At 35.5% G+C, this 13,815-nt stretch overlaps 1 protein-coding gene across 5 annotated transcripts in view; it reads right to left on the bottom strand.

Annotated features, from left to right (window-relative positions):
* The window catches only part of EYA4 (EYA transcriptional coactivator and phosphatase 4), a 223,985-nt gene that overhangs the window by 95,001 nt on the left and 115,169 nt on the right, over positions 1 to 13,815 (bottom strand). For all 5 annotated transcript variants that reach the window (XM_084889506.1, XM_084889507.1, XM_084889504.1 and 2 more), the window contains exon 3: positions 7,523 to 7,572. In XM_084889506.1, coding sequence (XP_084745632.1) covers positions 7,523 to 7,572 — 50 coding nt within the window. The remainder of the gene's footprint in view (positions 1 to 7,522; positions 7,573 to 13,815) is intronic.

Here is a 13,815-nt window from a genome sequence, read left to right on the forward strand (position 1 = left end):
ATAGAAAAAAAAATTAAAAATATTTTATGTAAAAGATTGGGAAAATGTATTTAAAGCATGAAAAAAGTCATGTATAATGCCTCCCTAACTCACCACAATTTGCTCAGTCTCTCGGGCCTTTTAAATAAATCTCATGCCTGGTTTCTCTGCCTCCAGACACCAATGCCATGGCTAATCTGTCATCACAAGTTCAATTTTAATCAAAAGTCCATTGGTGACCTTCCAATGCTTGCAAAGACAGGTTGCCAAAGCTTAGAGTTTGGACTCCAAGTTATTGTATTTATTTGATATGTTTGAGAGTTTGGTTTGTTTAAAAAAGAAAGTCCATGCCTAGATGCTTATTTTGGCAAAACTGTCTTCAGAAAGGTCAGTAATGTAAGCTGCAGTATGAAGTGCATTCATCAGATAATCATTTAACAGCTGGATTAATCACAGGAAATAGAGGAAGCAATTTACATTTGGGTTGGTAACTGGGAGCAGAAGAGAAAACTGGGTACACTGAATATCAACTTGTCAGCCTGGCGATAGGAACAGGAAGGTCAAACATTAGTAGGTTTATAGGAAGAAGTGAAAGGAGCTTCTCTTTCTTTAAGTTTGGCTGTCACTTCACTTAAAGATCTCTCAAGCTCTCTACTTTGCAGGTCTTATTTTGTAGACTTCTGACCTATGAAATCAACCTCCAATATTTCATATTAGTGAAATGGATAACCACTGGTATATCTAATTAGGGAACGGGAGAGTGATGCATGCTGGATTATATAAAATGAAAGACTTGGGAAAGGGGTTCTGAATATAAACAGACCAGTTACATATTCTGGGCAGAAATGTAAAGTAGATGGCATTTTGGGTTATCTGCTCAGTAACTTGGAATTTCTTCTCACCCCAGCTTCATATACTCCTAAGTGGTGGTTCCTGAAAGCCATGTTTCTGTTTTGTTAATCTGTCTTTCTAATGTCATTACCTTTCCTGGAAATGCTCTCAAAACTGGGAAGAGAAAAATAAAGTTCTAACAAGACTCAGGTTAACTAAACTATTTTATATAGAGATTGAGTCTTCAGGGTCTTTCTCTTCAAAAATTAGATTGCATTCTTAGAATACCTATCTATTAATCATTCATCATTTTCAGGGGAAGGAAGGGGCCCTTATAATTTGAAAGAGCTGGTTTTAAACAACTATAAGGAACAAATTATTATTTTGTACTGTGATTAGTAATTTTCTGGGTTATTTTGTCCAAAAGATAGTCTATGATAGTAATATGACTAAGTCCAAAAAATGCTTATATAAATCCCATGGACTGTACAGCTAGATTGTGTTTCTGAGAGTACCTAATTTTACTGGTATTATGTCCTAAAATTTTCAAGATTGAGAACATGCAACCTGGTAGTAATACTTTCTCAGGCTTCTTAGGAATAGAATATTGGGCTAGATATACTTCTAATTTGACACAGTGAAATACTATGTGTGTTTTTACTAATACAAAAAATATGGCATTTAATTTTTAACAAAAAAAAATATGAAGATAAACATTTCTGAATTCTTGAAGTACGTGATAATTACTATCAAATAAACATGTATAACTTAATGTCTGAATTATAACACTGTTAAATCATAATTATTTACACAAGATAAATAAATTGTATTTTTAAAATTTTTACCCATAAACACTGAACAGATAAACTTCCTGAGACTCACGGAACTACCAGGATGTTAAACAGAGATTGATTCTAAAAACTGGAGAGTCTCCTGCCTTTCTCTTGATAATTGTAAAGCTAAGATAGACTAGGTACGGTAAAGTTAGGATGGCCATGGCTTTGCTGATTTCAGGCAACCAATAAGTTCTGAGCAAACCCAATTTCTTTAATATATAAAGTAGAGGAGAGTCCACCTTCACCATTACCTACAGAACCATCTTACACCCTAGATTAGGGGTGTCGAACTCAATCAGAGAAGGGGCCAAAATCTAAAATCCAGCCTAAATTGCGGGCTGAATGGTTTACTGAACAGTCATAAACTGACAATGTCATAAACTGACAGCGGAGTGCAGTGATGACAGCGCGGTGCGGGCCACGTTGCAAGGCCTGGCGGGCTGGATTTGGCCCGCGGGCCTTGTGTTTGACACATGTGCCCTAGATAGAAAAACTATCATCTTAGCTCCATCAAGTACCATATGTACTTCCTATATTTTAATACTCTCCTTTATATTCCTTTATTATAATCTACTGCTAGTAGTGTGGCCAAGATGGGATGAAGCAGTAATATAAAAAGAACTAATATGCCCTGGCTGGTTTGGCTCAGTGGATAGAGTGTTGGTCAGTGGACTGAAGGGTCCCGGGTTCCATTCCAGTCAAGGGCACATGCTCAGGTTGTGAGCTTGATCCCCAGTAGGGGGCATGCAGGAGGCAGCCAATCAATGATTCTCTCACCATTAATGTTTCTATCTCTTTTCCTCTCCTTTCATCTCTGAAATAAATAAAAATATATTTTTTAAAAACTAATGTATTTCCTGGAAATCACTTATCAACCCAGTTTTGCCAAAATTATTACTACCATTCATTCCACAATTAACAGACTGAGTTTAAAACAAAAATTGCCTGACTTGAGTTTTATTTTTTGTCTATATTCTTGATCTCATCTTGGGGAAATTGCTCTACTAATTGGTGGCCCCAAAAGGAAAAAAAAAAAAGTAAAGAATAACACAACTTCATCAAATAAGATCACCAAAGAAATCATTCTAATACTATGGAAACTATTTTAACAAATAAGCACTCTAAGATTATATAAAGAATAAAATAAACTATTTCCTCACCTGCTAACAGAAATAAAAAGGACTGAAAGCAAAAATAATACAAAAAAATGTGAGGCGCAAAGAGACATCTGCGATTAACTTCACCTGTCTAGGAACTGTCTCTTACAGTAAAATTAAACAAGATCAATATATTTTCAGTGATGACTCAAAGGAGGCACACATCTACACCAATAACACCATGAATATAAACAAAATCAGCATAAGATATTTCAGTCTATGTTGTACGATGGTCTACCTAGTAACAAACAATTTTAAGGTATAGTTAGGTATTTTATGGTTAATACTTTTAGGAACAAAGGCCAACAATATTATATTCTGCATATGGCAAACAACACAGAGAAAAGTAAACAAATAAGTAAACAAATAAAGAAAATTTATATGCAGCACATTACAGGCCTTTTCATATGACATTAAGTTCAATAGTTTTAGGAACCTGAGAAAACACTCACCCTAAAGTCTGACTTTCAGTGTGTCCACACAATGTTATATCTAAGAGGATATTTTTACCTTACTAACATTGAATGGGTTTGTAAATTCTCTTTCTTCACATCTACCGTCACATCTGCAGCTCAAGCATTTCTTTCTCAAGAAAGAATTAAGGCCAAGCAAGACAAAGAATTTGCTGATACACATATGTCACTCCAAGAATTTTCCTGACAAAGTCAATTTAATTACTTCCCTACTGTAAAAACACTTTCCATCTGTATTCATTCTAATCTTTTCAAATCCAAAACCAACATACTATAAAGTGAGCTAAATGAGTGACATGAGCTTTAGGTGCCAAGTGAGGCAGCACTTTATAAGGCAGTGGGTCTGTAGCCGGCAAGCATTTTATGCTGATGCAGTATTTCATTTGGAGCTCAGTTCTTTACTTCATGTTTTGTTAGAATAGAATTCTTTAGCCATAGGCTTTTAAATCTCTATCTGAATCTCTCATTCTCTCTCTCCCTCCCCTCTCTCTCTTTCCCTCATTCTCTCTCTCTCTCTCTCTCCATCCTTCCCCCTACCATGGAGCGAGAGGAAGAGAGAGGGGAAGAGAGAGAATATCCGAATGTTTGTGGTTTTTGATGACCATAAAAGAATCTTGTCATATATGTATATACTAAAGTGATGTTGTCTATAATAAAGGCATTTTGGTGTGGGGTGCTTTATGATAGGTTATTAAAAACTGAACCTCAGTACATGCATATATATATTTCAATGAGGAAGAGATAGAAATTTAATGATGAGAGAGAATCATTGATTGGCTGACTCCTGCATGCCCCACACTGAGGATCAAGCCTGCAACCTGGGCATGTGCCCTGACCGGGAATCAAACCATGACCTTCTGGTTGAAGCTCAACCACTGAGCCATACCGGCTAGGCTGGACATTTCTTGATTCGTTGACAATTCAGTAAGTTATTGTATGCTTTTTGCACAGAATGTTCTTTACCATAGTTTATTCTCTTCTTGGTATTCCATCACTGCATTAATTAAGTGCTAGTTTTGGCACCCTAATACCTATGACTAACAGAGAATCTAAAAATAGTCACATATTTATTTTACAGACACTTTTAGGCTGTGCAGACTGTCCCCTGAACCAGAAGTTAAGAGAGGAGACCATCCACTATCAAAATGACTGGACAATTTGAACCAGTAAGTGATTCTAGATCATCTTGAAGGTCTTTCCATCTTGGATTTTAATAAGAAAGGATTGTTGTTATGTTTTGTTTTTGATATCACAAAGTATTAATCTTTAGAAATTGATTTGTCTAATTTTATCCATTTATATCACAAATTAGGAAACTTTTAGAAGCAGGTAATCCATGGTAATTGACTACTGGTTTCCAGAAAGTCGAGCTACTTTTCAATTAATATATATTATTCTAGAGGCCCAGTGCATGAAATTTGTGAATGGGGGGGGGGGGGGAAGGTTTGTCCCTCAGCCCAGCCTGCACCCACTCCAATCTCCAATCTGGGATCCCTCTCACAATCCAGGATTGCTTGCCCCCAACCACTCGCCTGCCTGCCTGCCTGATTGCCTCTAACCACTCTGCTGCCAGCCTGATTGACACCTAACTGCTTCCCTGCCAGCCTGATTGCCCCTAACAGTACTCCCGTGCCAGCCTGGTCACCCCCAACTGCCCTCCCCTGAAGGCCTCGTTGCCCTTAACTGCCCTCCCCTGCTGGCCTGGATCCTCCCCAACTATCCTCCTCTGCTGGCCAAGTCACCCTTCCCTAACTGTTCTCTCCTGCAGGCCTGATCACTCCCAATTGCCCTCCCTTTTAGGCCTGGTCCCTCCTAACTGCCCTCCCCTGCTGGCCTGATTGACCACAACTGCCCTCCCTTGCCAGCCATCTTGTGGCAGCCATCTTATGTCCACCTGGGGGCAGCCATCTTGTAAGTTTGAGTGACGGTCAATTTGCATATTAGCCTTTTATTATATAAGATAATATATTATACATTAATATATTAATATAATACATTAAATATGTGATATATAATAAAATGATAAAATACATTTTAGGTAGTCATTATTTTCCTTAAAAATAAAATTGTACTTTTAAGGCCATATGACTTGAAATTTACTAGATAAAAGAAAATGATCCAATTCTAGTGAGCTCTAAACTCTATTTCTTCTCTGACTTATTTACATCAATTGTCAATACAATCAGTTTGGTGACTTGCTTCATTTATTGAAGCACAGCATTGTCTGTCCAAAAATCCCAAGTGGCTTTTTGGACAAATAAAAAAATATTTGATATGAAATATTAGTAAGAATGGTGGTATAGTTCTGTTTTTCTTAGTAATCCTCAAGACCAGCTGCTTGCAAAAAATATTGAATTACTTAAATAAGATGTCATAGGTAGGTTATTCATAGAAGTCAGAGAAATGCTTTGGAAGGAAATGTCTATGCATCCTGGAATTACTGCTTTGTACGAAAACATGTAATGGTTCATTCATTTCCTAATGCTCCAATAAGCTAAAACTATCTGGTCCTCTTTTGAAATCTAATTATAAAGAAAAATGATCAAATGTCATAAATTTTATAGCAGATTATATACTTAATAATCCAAAAAAAGACTATATATAAATCATTTTAATATAAAATGTATAGAAATTAATTATAGAAATGTCATACTGCATAAAGCAAAGAAAAGGTTACTCAAATTGTGAATGGACTGTAAAAATATATACTTGCCATCCAAAAAGAATATAAGGCAGTTATTAGCACTTTACCTAGAGCTATATTGTTTTATTATACCAAGAAAATCTCCGTGTTCATCAGATGTTGGAACAAAGGATAAGATAAACAGACCCATCTTACCATTAAATATAAATTTCTTAATCAATAGGTTATGATATACCATTAATATCATATTAAAGATATGTGTTTATTGTGGCAATGGTATTTGCAGTACTTTCCCTTATCTACGTATTTAAAATTGAGACCCTGGATCTCAAAATGAAAATGGGTAGATCTGAAAAAAATCTGTTGAGCATTTAGTGACTTGACCACTTTCATTCATCATTTATATAGGCTCCAAATAACCAAAAAGAGAATCTCAATTAGCTATGATGCACACTGTAGCTGCCAACCGGCCTGATTCATCCCAATTGGCCCCTCCCAACCTCTCTCGGCCACTCCCTCTAACTCCCCCCCAATCGGGGGCGAGGCCTGGGCTGGCCAGCCCTCCAATAGGTCTCTATTGCCAGCCAGGCCAAGGGACCCCACCCATGCATGAATTTGTTCACCAGGCCTCTAGTTAAGTTATAATTTTCTAGTTTGACAGCATCCACAAAATCTAGCAATAATTAAAAAGAAAAAGAAATACTGTAGTTTTTTTTCTTTCTTTCTTTCTTTCTTTTTTTTTTTTTAATAAGCATACTAGTAGATTTGAAACTTATTCAGTTTGTGGTGAAATTTCAAATGTGAATACATGAAAGGAGGTTGGTAAGAAAAATGAAGATGAATGTAAAATGCTGTCAATGAATGCCAAGGGAAGATATTTTCAAGTATTTCTAGAGATGTTTCTGCTATGATTCTTTAAAGCTGACTATAATCATTGTTGTAGTTAACTAGAGGCCCGGTGCATGAAATTTGTGCATGGGTAGGGTCCCTAGGCCTTGCTGATGATCAGGGCTGATGTGTGAAGTGACTGGGGGTGGATGGACGCAATCAGAGGGGCCCCCTGCTGGTACCTGCCTTGGCTGGCCTAACACCACCCACATGCTGGTCCTACCCCCCACCCCCACCCCCTCGCCGCCACCACTAGTCATGGCCTGTGGACTGGGGGCAGTTTCCGTGTTGAGTGTCTGCCCCCTGATGGTCATTGAGCATTTTGCAACAGGTCCTTCTGCTCTTCGGTCGATTTGCATATTGGGCTTTTATTATATAGGATGGTACCCTAGCCCAGTGGTTGGCAAACTCATTAGTCAACAGAGCCAAATATCAACAGTACAATGATTGAAATTTCTTTTGAGAGCCGGAAACCAACTTCTGTGCATGGGCCACGAAGTTTAAATAGCATTGTATGTGTGCGCCTGCATGTGGTACTTTGTGGAAGAGCCACACTCAAGGGGCCAAAGAGCTGCATGTGGCTCGAGAGCCGCAGTTTGCCCTAGCCCATCAATTTCCAGACAGATAAGTTCTTTAAGAAACTCAGTATTTCAAATCACAGTTATATCTGGAAAATCAATTTTCTTAGAAAGGCTTGCCTCCATTTTACTGTACCTGGAGTTCTGAGGTTCTGAAACATCTGATTCTGTGCAGGTTTTCTTTACCTGTAAGAAAAGAGTTCTAGTTATTCTCATATGAAAATACAACTTCCTTGTTCAGGTTCACACACTTGTTAAACTTAAAGTGGATACAGCTCTGCTCACCGAGATCTCTATAAAATACTCCCCACATTTTACAGCAGCAGCATGCAGTACTAAATAGCGTATTTCATTATTTTCCCATGAACAGCTGCCAAAGGCACTTCCCTAGACTCCATTAGTATATAAAATGTTCAGCTAAAATAGCCCAGGACTAGCTCAATATGGAACAAAGAAACCAAAGAACCAGGCTTCCCACTTAGGAACTAGAGAGCCATACTGTTCCCAATTCACTAAGAAATGTTTTTCAATCGATACGGTTTCTGTCTCTCACTAAAGCGCACAATAATAAACAGTAGATTCTGGGAGCAAAGCATTGTGTTAGCTAAAACAGTCATAGATTAATTTTCATTTTTCTCAATCCAGTGGCTGTATGTTTTATTTCTCAGCATATTAATGAAGTTTCTGCATTGCTCACAGGCTTCTCATATGTATTTGCAGTATATTTTTGCAGACTGTATTTCAACTTTGTGGTTTCTAACCCACAAAGGTTAAAGAATGAAAATAACTTTTACTTCAAGGACATGCTATCCATGTCTATACAATAGAGTGCAATACATTTTCTAAAATAAGGTAAAGCACAAATTCGCTGCCTTTCACAATTTAACTGCAATCACAGTCACATATGTTTGATTATTTTTATGGTCTTAATGGTATATTGTATGTCTAAAGTAGATTCAATTTAAAAAATCCTTTAGTTAATCTGAAACATTAACAACACACATTTCCAAGTCCACTGTCATATACTCTGGTGTCTATATTGCCATAATCTATTTATGTAATTACAGAATCCAAGGCATTTCAAATTTGGATGTATAGCCTGGAAGTGTACATAAGTATACTGAATGTACACCATGGGTATGAACTTCAGTACAAGTGCCATCACTTAAGAGTCTGTTTTGAATTTTAACGATACAGCATTGTCTTTGTAGCACATGACTAACTCTTTTCTCTTCTGATTAGAAGAATGCTTAAAACAAGCACAAAGAAAACCCCTACACATTAAAAAAAAATCTGTCTTTTCCTATAAATTTAAAGTCCAGACATTTTTATAATGTGGGAAAACAATTATTTGCTTGATCAAATGTTATCTCATTTACATCTTATGTGCACATTTATACAATGTGAAATATAACTGATTAACAAAGAGATGATTCTATTTGTAACATTTTCTATGCCCACTACATGGAATTCAGCACCATGAGATGAAAGGGTGAAGAAATGTTTCTAAGAGTAATTAGTTTAAAAAAAATACTTTTCTTAAAATGTCAACATATAAGTCACTACAAAACCCACAAGTCTTATGTTCGATAAAATTTGTCCAAGGAAAATAAAAACTGAAAGGGAAGGATACCAGAATAAAAACCTTATTTCCCCCTGATTCTTTCCTATGATTCATCACCAGTAACTACAGGAACTGCCCAATAAATATGTAGAAATCATCTCAAAGTGAATGTCACATTCATCAAGACTATGACGACTTGATTTGGGGACTGACTGAAGAAGCTCCAGAGCACATATGCACAACTAGAAATATACACCCAATCAAGAATCAGAACCTAGATAAGCTTCCTATGGCTCAAAAAACAAAGAACACATTTTTAATACCCATAGCTACACAAAACATCATTGTCCAAATAATTACCAGAAAGTTCTGATTATTTTAATTTTCTCTCAGAGGATTAACTGTAATGGTAGAGGACACATGTATTGATTACTTACTATCTAATATTCATAGAGTCCTAGATCCATAGCTAATAAATACGTGATAAAAGACTGAAGTATAGATATTCTCTTAGATATTGTAAGAAGCATGCATTATTCAAAATGATTCTTTTTAGGGGTTTCATTCATTTGCTCATGGTCAAATGAAGGAAGACTAATATTTGGAATACCATGACTACTATAGGAAAGACCTATACCGTGTTGTTGGTGTTCAAAGGATAATCTAACCCAGCCAAAGGAAGATGGGGATGGCAACAAACTTCTGAACAAGTCTTAAAGAATATAGGCCTCAAAGAAAGGCAAGTATTTCATCATCATGAGGTTTGTGAGGAACCATATCACGAAGACCTTATAAATGGTAAAGAAACTGGAATATAATCTTGGTCCAAAGAAGACCATATAAGGGTTTTAAGAAACAGAATGAGTAGAGATGATATAGAACCGGGGTGGAGAACGTCAAGCTGCAAAGGCCCACGAAATCATTTGGTCTGGTACTGCCAAGGCATTAGGAGTGAAGTAATTAAATGTTTGACCAAATATACCGTGTTTCCCCGAAAATAAGACATCCTCCGAAAATAAGACCTACTTACAGGTTTCCTGAGTGAAATACAATATAAGGCATCCCCCGAAAATAAGCCCCCCCCCCCAGGCTAAACATGAGAGATTTGGTCCACTGATTCTGAAAGAAATGGAGTCACAAGAAATTCACCAGGAAATTCAGGAATTGGATTGTTATGATGATGTTCCAGAAGATGATGACATGATTGTCATTGAATAAATGAGTAAATTCTTGATACTGTAGGATTCAGTTTGTCTGGTTTGTGTGGACAACTACCGTATTACCGTACCATATACAGGTAATAAATTTCCTTTATTTTCATTTAACAACAAACGTGTACCATATTCTTCTTCATGCAAAAAATAAAACATCCCCTGAAAATAAGACCTAGCACATCTTTGGAAGCAAAAATTAATATAAGACACTGTCTTATTTTTGAGGAAACAGGGTAGCAGGCTAATTTTTAAGATGATAATTTTGTATGGCCCATGAATGATGCTCTAAATATCCAAATGGTCACTGGCAGAAAAAAGGCTCTTATCCCAGGTAAAGAAGATAGTATGGATGCCAGACTGCAGTAGCTCAGTGGTTGAGTGTTGACCTATGAACCAGGAGGCCACAATTTAATTCCTGGTCAGGTTTGAAAGCTTGCCCCCGAGTAGGGCATGTACAGGAGGCAGCCGATCAATGATTCTCTCTCATCATTGATGTTTCTTTCCCCCTCCCTTCCTTTCTAAAATCAATAAAAATATATTAAAAAAAAAAAAAAAGAAGATAGTATGGGAGGAGGACAAGGTGAGGGCTGAAAGACAGATATCTGCCAAATGCAACAGAAGAGAAAGTGTAAGTTTCATGAAAGCAGAGATGGCACTCATCTTGTATGTCACTACATCCCTAAACTTAAGTAGGTGCTCCCGGCTGTGGTCCTAAATGTTTGTGCCCTCCCAGAATTCATATGTTGAAATTCTAACCTTCAAAGATAAGGAAGGTGGGTGTTTAGAGGTACTTAGATCATGAAGGTGGATCCTTTATGAGTAGGATTAATGCTCTTATAAAAGAGACCTCACAGAGCATGTAGACCTTCTACCATTGAGGACACAACCAGAAGGAAATGGCGATGAACCAGAAAGTAGATTATCACCAGACACAAGCAAGCTGGTGTCTTCAACTTGTACTTTTTAAATTCCAGAATTATGAGAAATAAATTTCTGTTGCTTATGAACTACCACCTAGCCTTTGGTATTTTGTTACAGCAACCCAAATGGGCTAAGAGAATCCCCAAATATTAATTTACTAAGTAAATAATTCAGTTCATTTGTGGGAGATGGTAAAGAACCATAGGGAGTTAAGAGAATGTTTTTGGCAGATATTTCTGACACAAAATTGTCAGAACATTTTTATTAATTGAGGCAAAGTATAAAGTAGAATATGATCTGATCTTTTCATCCATCCTTGAAAAAAAAATTTAGTAATACCAAAAAATGAAAAAAAAGTTAACTTATGACTTTAAAATACTTTAAAACCTTACCTTATTTCTGAATCGATGGAGACAAGTTTTAAGAATCATAAAGAAAGTTATATGTTTATAGTGTCTTGAACATGAAATTGGAAGCCAAATGGAAAGTTTTACCTAAATTTGAACACACCCTCTCATTTGAGAGATCAGCAACACTTCATTAAATGGTGACTGCTGAAACATATATGCTATTGAAGAAAGAATATTATTACAAAATATCTAGAACCTTCTTTCTTCAATGACCACTGATTTAGTTTTGAATACAGTTGAAACAAGCAGGTCAAGAAATGAGACAAAATTTTATCCTACAATTTAAATACAAATCCTAGTTTTCATAAAACACACAAGGAGGTGGGCACAAATGTGACAATGTTAAATACATTTAAGTGTTTGCATTAATGTGAATTTTAAATCTACTTATGTTATTAAAGTACATGCATCATCAAAGCAAGATGAAAAAGAATTAAAAGTTTAACTATTATAATAAACATATAAATGTATCAAAACACTGAATTTTTAAAAATAAAGGAATGAATAATACCTAAATGAATACTACCTAAAATTTTTGAGTGTTTGTCATATGCAGGAACAGTGCTTAGGTAGATATTAATTTTTTTTCTAATTCACAGATGATAATATTTAGAACCAGAAAAAATAATCTGCAAGTGATTTCTATAATAAATTTCAAACCCAGATTTATGAAGGCATTATAACTAGGACATGTTAAGAACACAATATTCATTAACATATAAGCTGCAATGTTTAAAATTAAGATGCAAAGTCTTAAAATTTAAAAGTTCAGTTTTTATTATATTGTAATAATAAGTATCACCAATTATGCTTTTTCACTCACTGTGCTGGACTATATATATGTAATCACATCTATGAAGACATGTATGCTGAATGAAATCCTTCATTTACAAATGAGAAAACAGGCTCAAAACAACAACAACAAAATAACACACCTAAGGTCCAATGTTCCATAGCTAACACTAAGAGGGGTGGAATTTGAACCGAATGCTATGCATCAAGCCCTTCTTTCTCTTTTATGCTAGATATGCCTATTGCTTTTGTTAGTTGTTGTTTTTTTTTTTACTAAGAGTTAAACCTAATGTTCCAAGGAACACTGTTTAAAGAACCTACCAGTTACTTCCTGTAATATATTTATGAAATGAATCTTTTAAATTGGACTACTGAAGAAACCAGTTTTACCAAGCACTAGTAACAGCAATGCTCTGAAGAAAAGATCTAAATACCTCTAGCATCCACCACCCTAACAACTGCCAAAAAGGTCTAATATGAAAAACAACTCCCATTTTTTTGTTTCATGTCTGAAATAGCAAGATCTATCCATTCAACAAGGCTTTACTGAATGCATTGGGTGTACCAGAGACCATTCTGGGAACGGAGAAGAACTAAACTTGGGCAGACCAGAGAATAACCACTGAATGGCTTAGACCTTGCAACATGACTAGTCTAAACTGAGGTGTGCTATAGGTGCAAAAGGCACACAGGATTTCAAAGACTTAGTATGGAAAAAAAAAAAGTAAAACATCTTAATATTTTTATATTGAGAAATGAAATGATATTTTAGATCTACTAGGTTAAATAAAAGAAATCCCTTGTTTCTTTTTAACTTTTCTAATGCAGTTACTAGAAATTTTAAACTACATATGTGCTTGTACCATATTTATGTTGTATAGCACTAACATAGACCAAAAAAAAAAAACAAAAAAAAACCAACCAACCAACCAACCAACCAAAGAAACAAAAAAACCTGTCTGCAGGGATCATCCATTCTAGTGGAGGAGACACACAGTAAATAAGTAAATAGGTAAAATGAATATAATGGCAGCAGTGGTAAGTGCCATGAGAAAATAAATCAGAATGAGTAGGTAGAGAAGATTGGTTAATGTTATTACATTATTCAATAGTAAAAAAAAAATTTGTTTTTATTTGACAATACCAGTCACTCTTTAAGTTTTCTTAGGCTGTATGTACATGAATAACTGAAGTTATAGATATACTTTTTACCTCAAACAAATATAAAATAATATTGAATGTAAACTGTAATTGGAAAAAAAAACATACTTTTTGAAATAAATTATAAAGAATATAGTATTTGGTATTTGGAATAATGAAAACTTTCAATATCTGGAAAATATAGGTAAAAATGTAATTTCTAGAATGTTTTGCATTATAACTATGATATTCAAGTATAAAACTCACCTTAAAATATTTCATATTGTCTAATCAAGTAGTGCTTTGAGCAGGTTATGATCGTTTGTATGAATTAACTTTTGTAAGAATGAAAAACATGATTAATTCATAAGAAATCTGCAGAAAACAA

Source organism: Pipistrellus hanaki, assembly GCF_964339955.1.
Source record: "Pipistrellus hanaki genome assembly, chromosome: 7".
Taxonomy (NCBI): Eukaryota; Metazoa; Chordata; class Mammalia; order Chiroptera; family Vespertilionidae; genus Pipistrellus; species Pipistrellus hanaki.